The sequence below is a fragment of the Falco biarmicus genome, chromosome 10 (genome assembly GCF_023638135.1).
Source record: "Falco biarmicus isolate bFalBia1 chromosome 10, bFalBia1.pri, whole genome shotgun sequence".
Taxonomy (NCBI): Eukaryota; Metazoa; Chordata; class Aves; order Falconiformes; family Falconidae; genus Falco; species Falco biarmicus.
This window is the reverse complement of record NC_079297.1, coordinates 15267269-15290658: the sequence shown is the minus strand read 5'-3', so window position 1 is coordinate 15290658 and position 23390 is coordinate 15267269. Positions and strand designations below refer to the sequence as shown.

Here is a 23390-nt window from a genome sequence, read left to right as displayed (position 1 = left end):
ACTGTTAGCAGGAATCCAGCTCTCCACGTCTGCAGCAGAATTCCTGCCTAGTCATCCACATGTTCCTTTTTTCCCCTGAACATCCCAAACTGATTCAAGATGCCCTGTTTACATTGAAGCTACAAACTGCAACCACGGATGACTTAAGAGGCATCTCTGGGTTGTGCTTCCTTAAACAAACAGTGTTTTAGTGTAGAGCAGAGATAAGCCAGTGGGGTCTGGCTTGATCAATTCCTTATTAAACACCTCTACAGAGTTACACAGGTTCCTAGAGAAACAATGCACTGCTTAGAGCAAAAGTTAAGGCTAACGAATGAGCAATGAAGTAGAGCAAGGAGAAACAAACTCAATAATCCAATGTGAGCCACAAAGATTTACAACACAAAATACAAAGATGATTTTTCAAACAATAATTAATATTTATTTGGTTTCAACAACTTCAAGTAACATGAGAAACCCACATCAATGACCCATACTTTGTACACGAGAACGCAAACAGCACCCAAATTTACATTTTGTCCCATTCTGACTAGTTCTGTGAGAAACCTTTTTCCCTCCTAAATTTGTATTGAAATTAATTTTAATGAAAGTATTTTAACTTCTAAACCAGAAATCAAAAGCACTTCAATCAGCTTTGCATATAGACGATGATGCACTGGTTTAGCAGTATTTACGTGAATGCAGTATTTATATGAATATAGCATAGTATGGAAAAAAGAAAGGCAAAGGTTATGATATCTCATTTAAAATTGCATCTATTCTCCCCCAAATCTTCGTTTAACACATAGAAAAATTCCACACCAAACTGAATACCTTTAACTCTCTCCTGGGAAAGTCGACCACGGTGTAAAATGTATTCCTTTAGCATCCAGTGCAAGTATAAATTATTGGCTCCAATGAACCACCAACTAAAAATAACGTATTAGCTGGTTTGCCCAGAAGAAAAGGGCTCTGTCTACCATGTAATCACTTGGACAGCAAGCTTCATAGGAATTGCTTCTATAAACAGTTTCAGTTGCAACAGGGTAAACAGGAAAAGCCAAACTTAGACATACAAAAAAGTATGCAACGTACTATTCTGAAAATGTGGAAGAGTTACCCTTTAAGGGAGCTGGCACCCCAAAATCTAAAAGTTTTCTGCATTTTTTATTTTTATTTATTTTTTTTTACAAGAAAACAGGGCTGTAAACTAACCAACTCATTTTCTAATGAATATTAAAATTCTCATTCTCTTGATTATTCTTGGCAAAACCAGCTAAAAACATTCAACTTAAGCCTTTGAGGCTTTTGTAGATGTGCTGTAACTGTACGGAACAATGCTACCAAAGTTCAGTATTACAAACGAAGTAAGAAACACATTATCAAACCAAGGAGCTCAGCAGAACAGCACTGCTGAAGTGGGAAGTCAGAGAAGAATAACCTGCTTTTACAGGCAAACCACGAAAACATGTAAAGACAAGAAAAAATGAACCTCTTATAATGTCTTATCTGAAACACAGCCCCAACAACAAACTGCAGGTTCTGTAACTAGTGGTTCCCAAGACTACCTCTGTGTTACCCGTAAGTCGCAAGTACTTATTTTTTTCCCCCCTGCAAAACCCCCATGTTCTTTAGGTTTCTGACAACCACATGAACAATGTCAATTTTGCTTATATACCACGAACATCAAATTCTCAAAGCTCCTCAGCTGTAGGTTATCTGGCAACTGTATTACCCAAACGGCAAGGTATTTAAATATCCCCTTCTAGTTTTAAATCAGTTTGAACCGGTTAACTTTAGAAATGCTGTACTTATGTTTGACTACATCATAGTGATACAACACCCCACACACATCCTGGGCGTCATTTTTCCATCAGCAGAATGTCAACTGATTTCAAACCTCATACAATCATTACAATATACAATGAATTACGAAAAAAGAACACAAGGTAAAACTAAAACCTTGCGGCATCCTCTATTGACTTTTACAACAGTATGAACTATGCGGAAGAAAAAATGAAAACTTGTAATGTGTGCAGTAATTTGGAGATTAATATCCCCTTTAGAAATGGCTCATCAGAATGTTAAACATGTATGATACACTCTTCGGATCTGCCCGCCTCCATCAAGTCTCTACCTCCACAAAAGAAAAGCGAATGCGAACACTGCTCCTTGAGTCAGTTACTTACTGTAGTGCTCTGTAAGAGAATACGAAGGCAATCCAGTGATAGCAGTTAAGATTAAAAGCACACTTCACATTTTTTTAACTCAAGGGGAATCGATCACTTAAAATTCTTGAAATTAGTGCGCTTCCTTTTCATCAGACAGATGGTTTAAAAAAAAAAAAAAAAGAAAAGAAATCTTTTTCACTGTGCTCCTGCCTACTCCCCTCTTTTTTTTAAATATAACCCGGGCCTTTAAAATGACTCAACATCCTCAAATTGTGTTTGAAGAAAAATGTGAAAAACACCTACAAAGCTAGCACCAACCTAGACCGTGCTTTTAGATCTCCGCAATTCTTACCACTTGCTTTACTGTCACTTTATACACTGAAAATTCTCATTAAACTTGATGTCCTATTGTATTCAGTAATGACCACTTAAAAGCAAGAGAGTCTTATATTCAGTAATGACCGCTTAGAAGCAAGAGAGTCTTATATCAGAACATCTTTTTAAGTGATTAAAGTAAATCGGTATCTGTGAATCTGAATAAGATGAAAGAAAAATAGGTCCCTTAACTCCTTGCTTCTGTAAAAACCCCCTTACCAGGCCACAGCCACATCCACCTGCTGATGTGGAAGCAACAGACTAATCCAGCAGTCGTCTTTCTGTCTTACGCAATTCACTTTGCTTCCATAAAGGTAAGATTATTGAGGCTTAGCTGAATGAAATTCAAGCAACAGTGAGAGCTGGAAAGCAGGGACCTCAAATACAGGCTGGAAGGACCTCCTGAGTCATGGCACCCCACAACGTGCTATCATTCACCCCCTTTTCTAAATTACCAAGCTTTATTTTAAACCCAGTTGGTCTTCTGCCTACACCATGCCTGTTACTGAACTCCGCTTCTCCGCTGGTTAGGCAATCTCTAATTTCTAGCCCCAAATTTATGACTGCTTTATACTCATTTGTCTTTACGCCAAGTGGTGCTGCAGCTTTTAAGTAAAACGTAAAATCCTCCAACCAAGAGAAGGATGACTGATAGAGGGCTGCCCTGTCGTTATTCCAGTTTATCATGACAGAAGATGAAACCGCTGATTTCACCTGTCACGAGTCACAGATCTGAACACGCGGTGCATAAATCACCCTTGCAGCTGCGCATCAGTCTATGCTCCCACCCGTTCCGGTGCCAGCTGAGGGCACTCTTCTCACTGCATGCGAGCCCAGCAACTAAACTGCTGCACAGGATCTTTGTTATTTCATTGCAACAAAGGGATTTTCAACCCAGGAGCCTGGTTTGAACCGTCTAAATCTGACTTAATTGGAGATCGTTCAGTAAGTGAACTACTGCGGAAGAAAGAAGAACTTTGCATCAGCAATTCCACCTAAAGATTTAAGCTGCAGAATAAGGTACAAAAAAATGTATTGTTTCTCTCTGAACTTAGATATTAAAAAAAAAAAAAATGATTCCACTGTTCAGACACGAGTAGCAAAATAAGATACTAAGACAGACATTACATTGTGCAGCTACTCCCCTTTATCACACAACTCAAGTGACCAGTTGGCCACTCGCACGGTGCTTTAGGCAATCTGGTCTAGTGGAAGGTGTCCCTGCCCGTGGCAGGGGGGCTGGAACTAGGTCATCTTTAAGGTCCTTTCCAACCCAAGCCATTCTATGACATATTCTATGAATCTACCACCATTAAACATTATCTACCTTCTGCCATAGGAAAGTAAAAATAAAATAAAATAATAAATACCTTAAGTGGACATTTCATTCTATTTAATCAGTCAATTTTCTCAGTAATAGATTAAAATAAACCTTTTCTGATGGAAACAAACAGTAGTACTCAGCCACTGCTTGCTCTATTTTACATCACAAATTATATCACCATCTTCTGAGATTATTATTAAAATACACCATTAATCATTTTTCTTTCTTTATGCACTAGCGAATCAATGTGTTCTATGATTGCAACGAAGGAAATACAAGAGTATGTTGAAAAGTAAACTGGCCACACAGAATGGTACACAACAGCTGTCTCCAACAAATCACCAGTAGAATAACATTTGTTTCCATGTGCAAGTATAACAAAGCAATCAATAGCTGCTCATTACTTGGACATAGGTCTAAAAGTAAACAGCAAGAAGATCATGCAATCTACAGAACTCACAATCGTTTCTACAGACATAGAAGCAACACTCAAGACTTCCAACATTAGTCAGTTTTGGATTCAAAACCTTTGGTGCTACTTCTTTTACCATAAGGACTTAAATACTTTGGATTTCATTTGTAAGTACCATTTTGCAAACAAATAAAACAGGAATTTGAAGCCAAGCGCTACATACATATGCACTAAACACTTTCTTCCATGCCTTCAGCAGTTAACATTAAAGTTGGATCAATACCAGACACAGGTTTCCAAGTTTTAAGGGAGGTGGGACTAAAAAGGATTTAAAACTGATATAAACCTATCAGTAGTAATAAACAAGACAGTGACTTGTATTTTCTTCTCACTAAAGATTTCACTTAAAGTATCAGTAAACAAAAAATATAAAAACACAAACTTACGAGAGAGGGAATGCGTGCCTTTGGGTAAGTACTCAAACAGCAGAGAACTATCCTCTCCCAGCATGTCGGCTTTCAGAGACAGCAAACTGTTCTTACTCATGAGAGCCGCACGCAGGTTGGCGACGGTGGCAGCCTGGAGCGCATCCTCCTTCTCGGGAGTCAAGGGCTGAGAGATGTAGCTGGCCTCCCCGCCGACGAGGGCTTCGTCGACGTTTGGGTAGGGGTCTGACCGCTCTACTCTGCTGTCGGAGCTGCTGGGCTCTGTTACTGCCACCTCAGCACCTGTGTGACAGAAGATGCTGTTAGAGGTGCAAACAAATCCCCTGAGATGTGGCACACCAACCACACAAGTCTGCCTAATCATGGATCCAAATAACAGAACCAGGAACTTATCACCACCTCGTTTGGCCTTATTCTCACTTTTCACGTGAGAGTGTTGCTTCTTGCCCCTTCTTTTCCCGAAGTCCCAAGATGAACTTGGCTGTTCAGAGGCTCAACAGAAAGCATACCCACCCCATGGCTGGGGCTTTCTGTTCTCCCAGCCTGTGCCCATCTGCACCCTTCGCTTCTGCCCCATCTTTTTTTAAGATCTACCTGGTCTTAACTTCAGCACCACACACCACAATAGCAGGGCAGAGGGAGAGAGATGTGTGCAACCTCCCCTACAACTAGTAACTGGATAAAACTTTGTTTCTTTACTTTAAACTAAGATTTCAGGATAGTCTGCTAGTACTGAAGTTACACTCCAGTGTTTAAGTTCTGTTTTTTTCCATAATTATACACCAGCAGTACAAATTTTTATTCTTTCATTTCTTCCCCATAATAAAAGTTTTCAAAGATCCAGTAATAAACAGCCTGTAACAGTGGACTGATAATTAGTATGAATCCCTCGGGGTCACTTACCTGAAAAATACACAGTAATGGGTGGTTCCCAGCATGTATCACAGGGTAGGTTTTATACAGCAGTGATACAGTTAAAATACAAAGACACAGATCAGCCACTTTACAACAGGTAGCTACAAAGCAGCTATATAAAAATGTAACAAACTACTAACAAAAACATCAGTGAACTCAAAACAAAATTTAAAAGTTACCATAATGTTAATGTCTCCCTGTCAAAACACTTTTTATTTTTGTATTTTTGGGGAGGCCTAGTTAAAGATTCCCTTGTTTGAACTTTGACTCTTACAGTTTTAAATAACATATGTAGTTTTATGTAAAGGAAAGTGACTCTCATGCTCCTCTCTATTCTTCACACAAAACAAAAGTTATTTACAAAAAGGGTTGTTGCCCTATTTATAAAGTGTGTAAAATCAACTGCAATTACCTACTCCAGAATCCACAGCAACACAGCTGACATGCTCAAAACCCAACTGAGTACCTGGTAAACAGGGCTAAAGCTTCCCAGCAAACAGATGCCTTTGTAGCATTTTTACTATCAAGACATAGTGGGGAAAAAAATCCAAATCCAAAGAAAAGGCATAGATAATGAGTGATCAGATGGAAGAGGAAGCTGTTTCGCAGATCCTGAACATTTTATTGCCTCCTAGTTCAAAATACGTTTAAGTCTACTTAATGCAACTATTACAGTTCAAAACAGTGGTATGACGGGTACAAAACTAACACTCTGCTGCTTGCACAAATTCACCTTGCACTTCTCAGGGCAAGGAATCCAGGTGTTCATCAGATACACCACAGCGATAAACTTATTCCCGTACAGAAGGTTTCCCAGCAGGAGAGCTTACGAGAAGGGAAGAGGAAGAGTGTGGTACGCCAGCACTCTGTTGCAGCATTCAACAGCTTCAAACCAGGGCAAGATATCAATCTGCATAGCCTTATTAAAAATGTTAATGAGGACACTGGTACAGCGCCTATCTCCTGTAACCTGGAAAACTGCTAAAGGAAAATGATCGTTATTTTTATCTCCATTTTACAGGTGGTAACCGCCAGAGAAAGACGCGGTGACTTGCTCAAGGTGTCCAAGCCCACGGAGCCAGGCAGTCAGTGAACTCCCCAGTCCCAGCCCAGGGCACAACAGGTTCCTCAACACGTTCAGATTCACTTTACTGAGCTCTGCTGTACTGCCAGTACCTCTTATTGTTAAGTTTTTCCACTTCCTTCAAAAAACAAAAAGACTCAAAGCAAACAATAATGAAAAAACAATCACTAGCAGGGTACTCCTACGCCCTGGAGACGTAAGGAATACCCAAGGCTGGGGGCTATAAACACAGCAGCAGTAACCATGTGAACTCTCAGAAATGCTCTCCCTTTTAAAGAGATTTTCCCTCCTCCATCTGTGTTTTGCTTGTATAACCTTATATTAGCAGTTTTATTAAATCTTAGTGAAGCAGAAAGATTCAGTCGCTTCAGATTTTTATGTATTTTGTCATTCCTCTGCTACTGAGTGAGCAACTAACAGGTAATATAATTTTTCTAGATAGCAAATGACATTTGTTTTTAAAACTAACATTTCTGCATAAAAGGAAATTACAGGACTTTAAAAACCAGCAGCTGTTACAAAAGGTGGCAAAGTAAGTAAATTCTAGCCCATTACACTGGTAATGTTAACAGACGGCTTTATCAAATCAAAGCCATGCTAACACTGCTATTTCTCTGCTCCTCACCACCTACACGTCAAATCACTGCAAATAACCTGGGCCAGAAAGGGTGTTTGTCAACAAAACGGTGTTGCCAAATAACCACACAGGCAGTAAATCACCTTGCCTTTTGCCCTGTCCTTTTTCATAGCCAATTACAGATGCTGATTGACAGTTGCCAAAATCTGTTACTGCCTGCTGCACATAAACACTAATTGCTAAAACACACAGAGATTAATTGTAACCACAACAAGACATTAAATGTTCCTCAAAAGCCAAGATTAGAGACAGACAGTGAAATAGAGGCTTTAGAGCTTCCAGTATTTATAGCTGATGTAACCTAATCAAATACACATTAAGGCAAAATAAATATCCACTTAGTCACATAAGCACTAAAATACTCTCAGTGCACCAAAACCCAAAAATGCATGAAGTCCCTCTTCACATTGCCTCCAAAACCACTTCTCTCTTTTCTCCAGAATACAGCTTCTTTTAACGAGATTCAGTCAAAGAATTACATGAATCAAAAGTATCTGCCACTTCCCAGTAATCTAAACTGTTTACTACAGTGCTTCAACAGTACGTAAACCAAGCTTTAGTAAATGAGCTTCTATTCTGCAATTATTCAAGGCGACGGATCACGTGGCAGCCCGAGAGCTCTATCCAACTCCCCCACATCTCATTTTTCACACCGCTGAGACAGTCCCCGAGACTGCACAGCTTCCAGGCACCGCGCGCAGGAAATCCCGGTCGGGGCAGCAAGTTAAACATGGGATTAATGCTGCTCTAAAAAACTGAGCTCATTAGTCTCTTTAGCAAATAATTATTTTGCAGTTATTCTATTACACCAGCCTACTTTCCAAAACACAAAAGCTTTAGAAAAGCTTTATTAGTTTGTTGACTTGGATGAATACTTTTTATTATTAGCTTTTATTTTCAAATAAAACACAGGGCCCATTTTTACAACTTTGGCAACAGTATTTCCATGCATCTCTGAAAGCAACATTTAACTGGTAAAGTTCTTATCTAAAGGGAATACAGGAAGCCCGATTATGAGCACCTTCTCACAGAGACCACACAGCCCAGCTGAACATGGCACAACAAAACGCACTTCATGCGTATGAGAAAACCAAGCTGTACTAGTCAAAAAATCAAGTAGCACTGCAGACATCTGCCAGCCCCTCAGCAAGGGCTACAGCAGAGAGAAAGGTGATGCAACCTAAAGTATCCAAATTAAATGTTAGCGTGATAAATTGTTTTCCAAGATCTACGAGAAAACTGGCAGTAAAGAGCATTAAATGTAGCCAAACAACTGAAAAAACCCCACACATGCCATCTCAGAAAGACCCTAGAAAAGCTCCTCCATTTTAAAGAATCCATTTGAGTACCTTAATTACTTTAATACAGTTTTTTCCTTTTATTTCTTCTCCCTGCTACAGTCATTTTTCCTCATTACAGCTTAAACTCTGCTGTTACCAAACTACCTTCTCAGTATTTGCTTCTCTCACACCACTTATTTCTTGTTTGTATTGTGTTTTTACCTTCTCTGTAAACCCCCAGTGGTCTTTTCTGTTGTTTTCCAGACTCCCAATGCTATTATTCCCTTTTGTAATTTGGAGTTTCTTTAATAATTTTTTCATCTTTCAACTTTTATTCCTGCTCTCTCACATACAGAGTTGGTAGAAACATGTAGCCGGAGGACTTAACCCGTAAGAAGAGAGAAAGGCATGAATAAAAGCCATACACGAGTACCTCTGCTGCTGAAAGCATTCAAAGCAGAAACAAGGTCTTCCCCAAGAACTGAAGGCAACGTTTTGCCAGGTCGCTATTCCTCAATATTGCTCTTTTCATTACAGTCTCAGGGTAAGAGGAGATCCAAGAAGTCTGTCATCTTCTCTTCAAAGTCTCTTTCTGTTTGGCAGAAATACAAAGCAGTAATGTTTCTCCCTTGGTCTTCTGAGTTTCCAGGATGATGAGGTCACACGACATGCACCACCAAGCGACTGCCTACCTCATCAAAGTGCCCCAGCCGCCAGCGAGGTGGGGCAAGTCAGCCAGCAAACACAGCGGTCCTTGAAGGGCGTGCAACAGTACTCAGCTCATCATTCACAGCCAAAGCTTTAAGCCAGTTTCTGCAAGTTTTCTCCATCATGCCTGGCAAATTTCAGGAAGCTTTTAGGAGCCCTTTCAACCTATCCTCAACCCCCCTTAAAATTTAGCACTTTTTTTTTTTTTTTTTTTACACGCAGCATGAGCCATTCCTCCAAGCACACCTTTCCGAACAGGAGGTTATCAGTGCTCAGCATCTGGAGTAAATTCTTTACAAGTCCCCACTACCTCCAAAGATGACGGCAATTCAAGGCACCTCCTATCATGGAAAGCATCCTTACCCTTTCCACACAGCTCACCCAATCGCACAGCTGCAGCACCTGTTTTAGCAGATTTTAAGCCTTTAGGTGCTTCAGCAGAATGAACACCATCGTCCTGCCAGTTTCACCAGCATACTATCAACCCAACATCACTAACACTCTCAACTAAACCCAGACAAAGCCTCTGGCTGCCTGCATTTTGTGGACACTTGCCAAAGCTAGGGGTGACAGCAAGATCCCAACTATCTGGAACTAATAAAAGAAACACTCAATAATCTTATATCCTACTCTTATTTATAAAGCGCACTTGACAGTCATAAAGAATAGGACCCCCAGTTAAGTGCATCAAATACTTTCCCTCCTACAGGCAAATGTGAAGCTGGCACGGGGCTGGCAAATCATACTGCTCATTTTCTTTTTAACACATTTAAGAACAAAGCAAAGTTTGTAAGTGCAGAGAATACTCTTGTCTTTACATAAATTAGGGTGGAAAAGTGAACAAAAGGAAAGACAAACTTTCAGGTGCACCCATTCTGCTGTCAGAAAGACAAGGATCAAGGGGAGTACAGTTTGAAAACAACAGCAACTGGAGTTGTATCTTAAGCGGTGTCACCAACAGACAGTGAGCCAGAAGCCATCCTGACTTGTGACAGCGTTAATGTTGTATTACCTGGAACCATTTTTAAAAATAAATTCAAAGGGACTTCAGGGCTACTTTTAGAGTTAGATCCTGTTTCTCAGGGGCTTGTACAGCCAAGGTCTGAGTATCTGCAGGGACAGAGATACCACAGCTTCTCCCGGCCCTTCCTCCATCATCTGACCACTCTGTAAAGAATTTCCTCCTTTTACCCCATGAGAATTTCCCTTCCTGTAACTTGTGTCCATTACCTCTCACCCTTTCTCCATATGCATCTGGGACGGGTCTGGCTCTGGACACTCCATCCACTCTCCTTCTCTCCTCCCAGGTTAAACTAAGCTGCCTCAGCCTCTCCTTGTACACAACACCCTGATGGCCTCAGCTGGGCTTGCTCAAACTTGTCAAAGTCCTTCTTGGCCTAGAGGTCCCCAAACAGGATCTCGTACCCCCAGTGTGGTCTCACTTCCCTTGACATGCTACGTACGCTCCTTGTAAGGCACGCAGCCAGCCTTCGCAGCTGCGAGGGCACGCAGACCCTTCCTTCTTCAGCTCATTACTCCCCCGAACACATTTTCTGCAAAGTTGCTTTCTTGCTCCCTGGCTGCCAACCCACACTGGTGCACGGGGCTGTTCTGTCCCACACGCTGGACTTCACACTCGTCTTTGTTGAATCCATGCTGTGTCTGGCACCGCTGCCTTCCAGCAAATCATTCCTCCCAGTCTGGTGTGATCCAAACAACGTGCTGAGGGTTCGCTCCATCCCACCACCCAAGTTGTTAACCAACGAAGTACAGAGCACTGGCTCTGGAAGCTACCTGCGATGGATGCAGGCATCGTGCTTTCTGGAGTAGTTGTTTAGAATCTCCTGCACACAGCTGGGTAATTTTTAGTGCAGTGGCAAACACAATTTTTTGTTTGTTTATAACATGACAGGCAGAAAGGGCAGAGAGGGGGTGAGGAAAGAGGTCCCAACATCAGCAGCTTCTCCCACCCCAAATGTCCATTCCTGCATCCTCCCCTGCTACTCCCTCAGTTGTACCAACACTACGTGTATAGTTGCAAGGTGAACCTGAGACAGGAACTAATACATTAAAAATAAACTGGTTTATTAAAAAAAGTTATTTTTAAACCCAGATCAGTTCCCCAATCCGGTTCACTACATGGTTGCACAGACATCTTCACCAGAACAACTGCAGGAGAGCGTGGGGGTACAATTAAGTACCAAGGGAAAGTGGGAGCCACTTAAACTCAGCTTTTCTTTCAAGGACACAGCCAAATTATGACCCGAGCCGAACTCTCCTGGAAAAAACTTAGGTGAAATCAAAGACAGTTTTCTGAGATTCATCTATCTATTTGTGTCAAGTATCTATACAGATCTGCCTGACAGTATATTTAATCTAAAATTCCAGGGATGATGCTTCTTCTATAAGTTTAGGAAGATTTGGCTTGATCTCCTTTGGTGCAAAAGACATAATTAATTTTTAAACTCACAGGGAGAAAAAAAAGCTTTCATTTCCTAGTGGCTTAAAAAAAAAAAAGTGTCTGGGCTGGTAGAAAAATGACAATTTTCTACGAACTGCTAAAAATACCTTTGAAGCTTGTATTTCAGATACCCCCTGCTTTCTAACAGAAATCCTTCGCAAGTGTTTTACAACTTGCTATTTGTTAAGCAAAACCCAGCATTCTCACATACTGTAATATTTACATAGAGAAGTGATGCCATAAACTATATTGGTTTTGATTAGCACTATTTTACAAACATAATAGCATACATGTGGATATAATAAATGTGCGCAGCATTCAAAATAAGCTCCAATTTCATAACTTGGGAAACTATAAGGCAAACATAGCTATTTAACCACAACATATATGATCATTAAAAACTGCCTTTATGTTAAAGACTTTAAGATATCTTAATTGAATCCTTATGGAACCAAAACCATGGTCTCCTTCAGGCTGCGCTTTCCCCTCTTCCCCTCCTCCTCCAGATCTGAGCATTACTACAGCTTCTCAGCTGTGCCTCAAAGCAGGGTGACCTGGGACACTGTCCTGCACTGTCGGGTTTTGAGCTGCTGAGAAACACCATCCTGCATAAAACTGTAATAAATGCTGTTACTGTTTCTGGAGTGCTTGGGGGAGTCCATGCCAACTGAAAGGCAGCATTCACCATACAGGCTTGAATATGATTTTCACCATATATGATGTTCACCATATACGTTTTACCAACAGCAGCAACATCCTCCTCAATACCTCTAGAATAGTCTTGCTAAAGCAAGACTTGCTTGTTCTACACAAATATGACCTGGTTTTATATTGATAGTTCTGCAGTGGTATTCTAAAAGCACAAGTGTATCTCCATCCCTCTATTTTTTTCAAAACAGTAATCAGTGTCCAAATATCAACTGGAAAATTCCCTCCACTCCTCCAGGTATCTGGGGGAAAAAATAAGACCAATTTCTATCTCTTTCTTGTAACATTTTTTTTTTTCCTAACATTCAACCAAATTCTGCAGAGGCTTTTCCATGGTCTGTGTCAGCTAAAGGAGCTCCTGGCCCCAAACCCTACTGCGCACTGCTACCTGTTAGTGACCTCAGCTCAATGGTTTGTAGGGCTACAGTGTAAACCTGGTCAACGAACTGATCTTCCCCAAAACAAGATACAACAAAACACCCAAATCCAAAGAAAAAAAAATAGTTAAAATGAATAAGTTAATTGTTTTAAAAAAACAGAATAATAAAAGTCATCCCCGCAGGAGCAGGAATGACCAGGCAGTGCAGAAATACCTTAAGCCACACTCCTGTTTCCTCAAAATAAGCATAGAATTGTACAGTAACTTCAAACAGACTATCACTTTAAAAATACTAAGGTTGACTGTAAGCTTAACCTCTTTTTCTAAGTCTCATAACTCAAGCAGTAAAAGGACTGATACTATTCTCTGCTGCTCCTCAGTGTAGAGACAGCCTCTCGCTGCACATCTGCACATTAATAGACACAAACATGAAGGGATAGAAATATAACATTCAGGTATCACATTAAATATGAACACTAGTACTCATGATATGACAGGATGCCGAGTTACAACTTTTGAAAACCCTCAGAACAAATATTTACCTTTTGAAACAAGTGCCTGTAAGAAATGTAAACAAAAAAACCAAACAATCTAAGACCAATGCAGCAAAGTCACTTTTTGGTTTTGATTCCTAGACACTGCATCTAAAGCATTAATTCCTACTATGTTTTAATGCAAAAGCAGCACTTCAAATGGGAAAGCTGGAAAGTGAAAGTCCTGACCAGTGATGATTGCAAAGCAGGATTAGGAATTTTTTATGTTAAAATTCTGTAGCCTTATTGATTTCTCACTTGTAATTTCAGTAAAGAAACAAAAAAAGGTTAAAAAAAACAGCCAACCAACTATTTGAAAGGTTGAGATCTCTGTAAAGATGAGCCTAGTGTAACCTTGGCACACAGAACCAGTAAAATAGTGAGAAGGGCACTCAAGAGAGGGGAAGTACCTCTGATCTCTGGAGTTAAAGCAGATTAACAGAATCAAGGCTGCTACCATAGGGAGGAGGAAGAGCAGGAGGAGGAGGGGGGGGGGCAGCTTTGGAGCCTGGGGAAAATGGAATGCAGGGTGGGGAAAGGAAACAGACACTGAGCTTTGAGCTAAAGCTGGTTTAGGGTGGAACCATTTTAAAGCCAGGCTGTAGCCAGGGAGTAAGTGTCTGGGTTTAAAGCAATGATTTTCACTTCCAAACTTGAAAATAACCTGACCTAACCCTTTAATAACAGAAACTCGAAAGAGTTATTCCTGCAAAGACTGCATCCTAATAATTTTGTTAGCCCATAAACTGTGGTGATACAGAGAACATGAATTATTCACTGAGCACTCTGCAAAGTTTCTGCAAAATTCAGCAGATGGACACAGAGGTCAGGGAGGGTTGGTTTTTTGGTTTTGGTTTGGGGTTTTTTTGTTTGTTTGTTTGTTTTTTCCATTGGTGGTGCATTTTGCTGCAACTAGCAGCCGCCTCCACACAGTACACAGAATACTTCATGCACATGAAGAGAGTACCAAAGACAGTCTAGAAACCTGGGCAGCTCCATAAGCCAGAGGAATGCAGAACATGGGCTAAGCCGATTTTGGCGCTAAGAAAGAATTCTGGGGGTGGCATTAGAGCACAAATCTGTAACCCCTCCAGGTCTGGCTGTGAAAGAAAGGCTGGCATTGCTGATTACCACTGCTTAAGGAATCAAAATATCTCCCCAACAAAAACATCATTAAACCCCCCCTCAATCGTAGCGAAGAAAATTTTAGTACCTTGCAGCATAACTACAACTTTGTGAAAGTTAAGTGGAAAAAAAGCAGTAATTAACTTAATTTTCCAAGTGGCAGGTTATTTGTAATTTACTATTACCTACCCTCAAAAATACTCCAACGTAAGTTGAACTCCCATAAGCTGAACATTTTGATCCAAAACATCTATCCTCCATAAAAAGTGATCTTTCCAAATCTGAGCATAAAAGAATGATCTAAATAATGAACTAACAGTAGGAAAGCTGTTAAAATTTAAGCCCATGTTGGTTTTGGACATCAGATACTAATCTGAGGATTGAAGTTTTAACCAACTTAGTTTTCATTCATGGCCGTTAAATTCTTAAACACCTGCCTTAAGTTTTTATATTGCAACCAGAACTCAAACCATGGCAGATGGATTGGAAGCTCCACCTCTTCAAAGCAAAATCCATTTAAAGGAAGAGCAAACAACTGTATTCTGTCCCAGTGATTTTTTTTGGCTGCCACACTAGGCAGATCATTTCAACACTGCATGCTCTCAATCTACCTGCTAAGACTACCCTTAGCATCTCCTTCAATACATTCATTTTCATCCCACAAAAATCTATGATTTACTTATATATCTTTATTTTATGTAAGATGAATAGTTATATCAAGTATGGGATACCATGTCTCAAAAAAATATATGCTTTTCATATGCTTTTTGAGGAGCAGGGAAAGAAGTTTGGGATAGGCCAGATAGATGGATCAATGTGCCACTAATGGGAGAGCGGCAAGGCAGAATAGCATGTGGGAGCACTATTACGTGCATTTCAAGCTGGAGCAAAAGAGTTTTAACATTGGGCTGCAGAAGTTAAAAAGAGTGAAGAACGACTAGACAGGACAGAGCCTCAGTAAGGTTTATCCATGTCTAATGGGAACAGCTGGGTACAAAAGCCTAAAAACATGTGTGTTTTTCTTCTCTGTGCCTTAACATGCAACAAGTATTCCTGGTACAGACACATCTGCTTTAACCTTCCTACCTCACCTCTTCAGTCTGTCTCAGATAGCACCTTTCCTACACCAAATTTAGCGTCTTTGTTCTCAGAACTTGTTCTGAGTTCCCTTTTTCTATTATCCCTCTTTCTGCTCCTTGTTCTCTTCTCTCTTGTACTCCGTCACCTCTCCTTCCCTTTCTCCATTTCCATTCCATGTTGGCATAATCCTTCACACCAAACAGCTTGTCATCAATGGCAAAGCCTCATTCTTTCCAAGCTTGTTCACGCAGCATTTTATTTCTTCAATATTAACCCTCAGTACTAGCCTGAAGACCTTTTTTTCTTCTCTTTTAAACACTAGCTCTTCAGGACAGGTAAATTGATTATTTATAAAGCATCATGTAAAGCCAGAACTATGACACAGGTTTTGCAGAACAAAAATCTTAAAGAGTTCCTTAAACACCTGATTTCTGAATACAAGCACCACATTCATTCTTCCCCCTCTTCTCGTTACGCAAGACCTCTATTCCACTGCTTGGACTAACATGCTTGCCAAATATCACAACAGAAAAAAAGAAATTTACACTGTTTTTTTTTCTTTAATAATAATACAAGGAAAGATTTGAAGATTTGCATTGAAAATGTGAAGGAGTTACAGGAAGCTCAGTAGATTGCTGAGAAAAAGACTTTTTTAGCAAGAATAAAATCATTCCATAATAAGACAATCCACATAGTCACCTACCTGCACTCAGACAGGCCCAGAGACCTCACCTGCACAAAATAATACTCGAGAGTTCATCTAAACCAAGCTCTTTCTTGCCTCCCTCTGAAGCCTTCTGAAATGTAAGCTCACTGTATGATCCAACTGTTAAGCATCTGTGCTTGCCAACAACTCGTGTAATCATAATTTACTCTCTAGAAACCAAGACAGAAAAAGGGATAGGAAACTGCTTATGACACCAGCTGTCTCCAGTCTTCACCAAGAGCCAGTAGCACAACTCCCTGCAGCAGGCACCGAAATCAGCTTGTGTCATTGGAAAATGATGAACTTTAATGTCTCCTCACCATGAGGGAGGAAACTTGTGCATAATTAAAGATTTTGATGGGAAAGTGCTGGAAGCAGCTTAGAACTCTGCAAATTCAGAAGGATATAGTGAAGTCCTGTCCATGCTTCCCACAAAGGTCACTGCTCTGGGCTTACTTAAGTCCTGAAGCTGCTCTTACAGAATGCAACCATTTCACTGCATGTAAGCAAAGTAAAGCAAAAAGTTCCCAAACTGCAGTGTCTTTAAAAATGACTGTTCCGTTTTAAAAATAATTAGCTTCATTTCACAGTCAATTGGCACACAGAAATTCACTTGCAGCTTTAGGGTGCAAACACTCAGAAGATGTGGGGGAGTATTTCCTTCAAAATAAATTCCTGAATCATAACTACTATGCTTGAACTAACACATTAATAAAACCATCAATAAATTCTTCAAAAGACACCCTCCAAGTGACAAGAGTTTTCCATTATATGAAGAGGCAAAACCAGCCACGTTTTGCTATCTTAACAGCTTTTCTAGTGAAGGTAACTGCCCTCTTTGGCAAGAGCCTTTTAAATACCACCCGATCCTGCAGTCCATGCACTCAGGAGGTGTAATCCTGTAAACACTTTATCCAGCAATATTAAAGAAACTGCAACCTAAGGAAAACAAAGATGCTCAAGGCACAAGACTACTTCTGAATTTCATAAGCATTGTTGACATTAAGACTAACAAAGAATAGTATGTTTCTTTAGAAAACCTACAAGATTTAAGAAAAAAGGTTAAAATAAAAGGCAGACCTATTATTTGGCAAGTCTGTGGAGGAAATTCTTCTTGGCTCAGTTATGAAGAAAGTTATTATTTATAAAAGCCCATCCTTCAGTTTACTTTGGAGAATTGCTGTTCCAAGGCAATGTGGCTTGGTGAGGAAAACATATACGAACGTTTCATACAAGAAATGACAAACTGACATCCTGAACAACCCAAACAGGATGAGACAGAAAAAAATGAATGTGTTTTAGGCTAAACAGAGTATCCAAGTTAATACATTGAAACTAGCCTGAAAAGATGGTCCTCATCAAGCTTTGTGCTTGACTAACACCACCCTGTAGAAACTGAGAGCTTAATCACATTCTCAATCTAGCATCTCAACTTAGCTTGCATTCTTTTGCAAATCCTATTTGATCATTCTTTCTCGATGAAGAAGATATACTCTGCATGGCAGACACTAAGAATCTTGCTTCAGTTGTTATTTCCATGATGTTAGAGTACCATTAATAAGATTATTCCAGACACTCCTTTTTATTTTTAATCCACAGTGCGAACAAATTCAAAGACTCTCAGCAGCACCCCACCAGCATTTGGAAAAGAATCAACTGATTCAGAAAGAATTTTCTTATCCTTTCAATTAAAACAAAAATTTAAAAAATATCTGTGTCTTTTTGAGGCCCCACTGATCCATATTTAAGTACCATCTACTTATGTATTCGGGACAATTTGGTACACCCTACCTACCTGTATTGATAAGAACATGTTTCCCACTGAAAGAAGCACCACTACTAAGTGTAAACAAATTGTTAGTTGTTTCAAAATCAAAGTTTCAGTGACTGCAATGTGCTTCTTTGTTAAAACATAAATTACATAATCCTGTATAATACAGGAATAGGAGAGTATTTTTAATCTGTGAAGTATACTGCCCCAAATAATCACTGATTTAAAAGGGTGATGCAATGATTACCTGTAAGATCCGCCTTCCAAAACGTTGCTTGCATGTTGCTGAAATGTAATGCTGCTTGCAAGCAAGATGTAATGAGTATCTTGCACAAACATGGAACTTTTAAGATGGACTCTTCTTCATCAGCTTTTGCATTGCCAGAAAGTCTGTTAGTCCTCCAGTACAGAAGCATTTGGAAATGGTACCCAAATTATCCCACAGCGAGGGCTTTCAGACTTAACAAGGAGCATCTTAAAATAACTGATTAGATCAGAAACATGAATGAGCCTCAAAGAACAAAGAGTTCTAGGTAACTTTTTTTCCTCTTAGCTGCTTATTGAAAGAACATTCAACACCCATTTCCTTGGCAAACCAGTACCTTTTCATCTTGGCTATGAACAATACTGATAGGGACACTTCTAAATAAATGAGGTAAAAAACCAGCCCTAGACTATTAAGTCTGTTTTAAAGAATGAAGCCTGACACTACTAAATCAAAGACAACTTCCAGCTGCAATTTAAACACATCCCAAACACTCATTACACAGCGCAGACACTTGCCATTACCCATTTTCACACAAGAGAATCAGTTTTCCTTCGTGCATAGGAGCCAAGTTTGCAACGCCTCTAAACTACTTCTGAACTCTAGCAGGAAAGGGAAGAACCTGGGGTACCAAAAACCAACCTAAGCAGAACCTTGTAGCTTGGCAACTTAGGAGATGGAGCAATTCGCAAGAGGGTTGCTTCCACCTGCTGGAGATGGGAAATATTAATGTGAGACCAAAAGACCCTACTGCTTATAGGGCCCATGACAGTGATGGTCTGGGGGAGCAGGGATGCTTTACTTCACGCTGAAAAAGCGGCAACCTCAGAGTGACCAACTCTGGTTTCACTCAAACCACACAACTACGCACACAAACATGCGAGAGACTCGCTGCTGACGAGATGTCCAAGTGTTAACTTAAGCTGAACGTGCACAGATCCCAAATCCTTTGAAATCATACAAAAAAACACCCCAAACCAAAACCGAAAAGACAAGAAAATTCGACCTAAAATCTAAGCAGGAGGAGCCCTGCCTGTGGGAAGCACATAGAAACAGTCCCTATCGTTGTCCATATGTGCCCATCCCACAATCTCAGGCCCCACAGCACAGAGAAACATCCCTTTTTAGCAGGGCAGAAAGGAGAATTTCATCTCAGCTCACCTCTCCAGATGGCCAGTATAGGGAAACCATGAGCAGCTCAGTCTCCAACTATCCCCCTTGCTCAGCATGGGTACTTCTACTTTGCACACAGTGCTCTCCAAGCAGCAGCCAGACCGGCTGGCCACTGCCAGCGTATGCAGGCCCTGTGCCTGTTTGGGTCTGGCACTCCTCTCGTTTTGGACAGGAGAAGTGTTGCTATTCAGTTTTTCCTTTTGCTTTACCAGCACTAGTGGAATATTAAAACTATTCCTCCAACCACCACCTTTCAGCTTCCCCTTTCCCATCATTAGAAACACCTCTTCTATTGGGAACCTCATTTAAGGCAAGATTTGGAACAAGTAACTTGATTGTGCCTGCTGACGTGCTGTCTCAGCACTGTGCTGAGTCAATGCCCGAAGCCATCTTCCTCCCATCTGCAAACAGTTGCAAAGAAAAAGGCCACTTCTATTTAATTCCTTAACAATTAAGAATTAAATAATCTAAACTTCATTCAGCTTCCTGTTAATATGATCTCTTATACTTCACACTGTTTTCAGTAATGTAAAGGCATTCAATCTCTAAGCAGTTTGCTAGGACGATCAGAGTTGTAGTCCTGTTTCCCCATCACTCCAACATGTGTGGTTTACTTCTTATACCTGTCCAAACCCCACACACCCCACAGACAATACAAGTGATTGAGTCGTTTTCATGGGATGCCGTGAAAGTGAAAAATATTTGCGTGTCAGTAGCATACCAGGCAGTCCATGCTGAACCTTCATTCAAAACAATCCTAAAATACATGCATTATAAAACCAGGATTCATCATAAATCACTGTTACCTCAAGTTATCTCGTATTTTTCTTCTAACTGACGTTTAGATTTTATCATCAGCTAATTAGAATAATTACATGCAAGCTTGCTGCAGCAGATAACTGTAAAACATAATAAATCTAAAGACATTTGTAAAGAGTTACCCGTTCAATGAAAATCACATTTAAACTTCAGTATGTAGGCAATTTAAACATCCCTTTCCAGCCCATAAAGACTCTTCAGACATTCAGTACTATTTATACTGCTTTTTTCATCTGAATTTGGCAATATAAGGGCATACAACCTCACACACCCTTCTCCTGGCTGACTTGGATTCTGGTATGCAATGAAATGCAGGCTAACTCACAGCACAGACTGAGTTCTTCAAGTCAGCTTGAGAGAGTTTAATACCACACTCCCTTAAAGTCCTTTACGAAAAAAACACCCAAACCCCTGTATCAGTAACATTCCTGGGTCTATTAGTTGCCAGTGATTAATGCATTAAATAGGACAGTTATCATGAGACAGAAAAATAACTACTGAAGATTCAAAAGAAGTCAACGCAACATTTTTCTCCCTGGCTATACACCTTAAAAGCAGCCACTCAGCTAAGACTACACCTAGTCACACATCAAAACACATTTTAAGCCTCAGTAGTACCTCAAAACACCATGTTATTCTTACGAATTACCAAACATTTGTCTTGCAATTACCAGCAACAAGCTATGGTGGTTTTCTTACACATGAAAAAGTGACACTTGAACATCAGGAAGTACTGAAGATAGGATCATTACACCTGTGTGGTCTAATTACATCATCAATATACAGCACAAGGAAAATTCTTCAACATTGACATCAGTTTGCACAACTGCTAACAAATTCCAACCTTTTCTCTCATTAATTCCGACAATTATAATGGTGTTTTGGGGGTGATTTAGACCATCCTACATTCCAGGCCAAAACAAAACTATCAGCTTCTTTCAGAGGAGAACCAGCCCGCAACACCATGAGACTGAGGCTCCTGAACCATACAGTGCTTGATTCTTTTGAATAGCTGGCAACACAGGTTTCTACCATTTTTCAGTCTCTGGCAAGCTTATGTTTTTCAGAGAAAAGATGACACCATAAACAGATGTAATTAACAATGTTTTTCATTTCAGCCACAAAAATCGGAAGAACGACTTACTTGGGTCTCGACTGCTGTATGGCCATCCTGAGGCGGGTAAAAAAGATGGCATTGGAGAACTTGCCCTGCTGTCATCCTCCACTTGCTGCGTAATATGCCGCACAGTTTCTTTATTTTTCCTGTTCTTCCTGCGCCCAGTGGGTTGCCAGCCATCCCCTACTCCTTGTTCCGAGAACGTGTTCTGTATTGCACTATCCTTGGCAGAATGCAGTTCACCCCCTCCATAATGTGATGGTGAAACCTGTTCCTCTTTAATACGTAAAGACCCATAGCCCATGTCACTAGACCAAAGAGACTGGGATGAAATGTCTTCGTGGCTGTCTGTTTTTGGTTCTTGATCCTCTTTTCCGTAACTACTTCCTCCTTCATGGCAGCTGGCGATAGCTGAATCTCCAGAAGAGTTTGCTGGACTTGTTCGCCGAGCTAACCAGGGAGATATACTCCTGCCAGCCACGACTGCTGAAATCAAAGCATCCGTACTACTGCTGGAAGGGGCTCCGAGTTCATAATCGACGAGGTCATCTGAGGCATCGGACTTTATGCTTATGTCGAGAGCTGCTTTTATGAAATTATGACAGGCTTGTACAATATCTGTCATTTGCAGATAGCTAGCAGCTGACATCACCTCAATGACATTTCTGCTGGTCAGTGCTAGGTGTGCAGAATACATGAAGTCAATGATTGCTTTAAAGCCTTGTGCAGTTACAATGTCTAAATGGGTGACTGTGGCCTGGTCAGATGTTTTCTGTACCTGGCAGTACAGCGTTTTGAAGTAGCGACTGCTGCCAAGCAGGACGTTTTTGTGAGCCTTAAATATCTTCCCCTCCACTATAATGCAAACATCACAGAGGATGCCGTGTTGTCTCTGCTCGTTAAGCTCACGCAGCAGATGACGGTAGTGGGAAGCAATCTCCATATCTTCCTTTCGGTTATTCATTTGGAAATCTTTGTGTTTCCTCTTCCACAAGTCCTGTATTGGGAAGGAAATGACAGTATTACAAAATCCAATACAAGCATACAGATGTGTTTTTCAAAGACCGAGACAAGCCCCAAGTTGTATCAAATTAAGTAACAGGTTCATCTTGAAAGAATGCCAGAAAATACAACTACTGTCTAGAAAGACTGCACATTCACTACACAATGCAGCTTATTTTTACCAGACTTCAAATAATTTACGTTAAAAGGGACTAGATTCAAAGCTCAATCCTCCAGTGGCTCATAACATCCCAGAGAAATATTTCTTTAAATTACTACAGATTTCTAAGAAAACCTGTCTTAAGTTACTTGAGTAAAACAGCTGTCAGATTACAGTTCGACTGCAGCAAAGTTTGGTTTTGAAAAAGGTACTACACACTTGAAACCATGCTGATGGCGACAAACTATTGAAGAGCGCTCTGTAACACAATTTTCTCAAGGGAACAAGCACATGTAGCACACTGAATAGCTGAAATCCTCAAACAGCAAACGCCAATTGAAACCAGCTATTTCCCTTGCTATATTGCCGTTAAGGGGCTATAAATACTGTTTTCAAGTCAGAAGAGCCATAGGCAAATCCAAGACCACAGATCACAGAATTCTAAGTCCCCACCCAAACTAAACTGGCAAGAGATCAGAACTATGAGATTAATGTTATTTGAATCTTAACTACTTATAAGCTACAAGATTTAAATTTTGCAATAAAGTGTGTTATTTCCTTGGTTTTACATCTCCAAGTTCACCTCACAACCACCCTATGATACTGCATAGAGAAATTCCAATAATCACGTAAACGTTCACGTTTAGAAAGAATGCTTATGACCAGAATAACAAAGCATCCACCAAGCAGAGAATTCACAGGACTTTTGATCATCTTTTATAAAATTTGACAGTATTATCCCAAAAAAAGGCTAGTTAAT

The 23390-nt window shown here is 40.3% G+C and overlaps 1 protein-coding gene across 7 annotated transcripts in view; it reads right to left on the bottom strand.

Moving 5' to 3' along the window:
* ZBTB46 (zinc finger and BTB domain containing 46) overlaps positions 1 to 23390 on the bottom strand; it is a 59650-nt gene that overhangs the window by 20180 nt on the left and 16080 nt on the right. For all 7 annotated transcript variants that reach the window (XM_056353570.1, XM_056353574.1, XM_056353569.1 and 4 more), the window contains 2 exons: positions 21496 to 22465; positions 4708 to 4989 (listed from right to left, as the gene is read on the bottom strand). In XM_056353570.1, the coding sequence (XP_056209545.1) occupies positions 4708 to 4989; positions 21496 to 22465 (1252 nt within the window). The remainder of the gene's footprint in view (positions 1 to 4707; positions 4990 to 21495; positions 22466 to 23390) is intronic.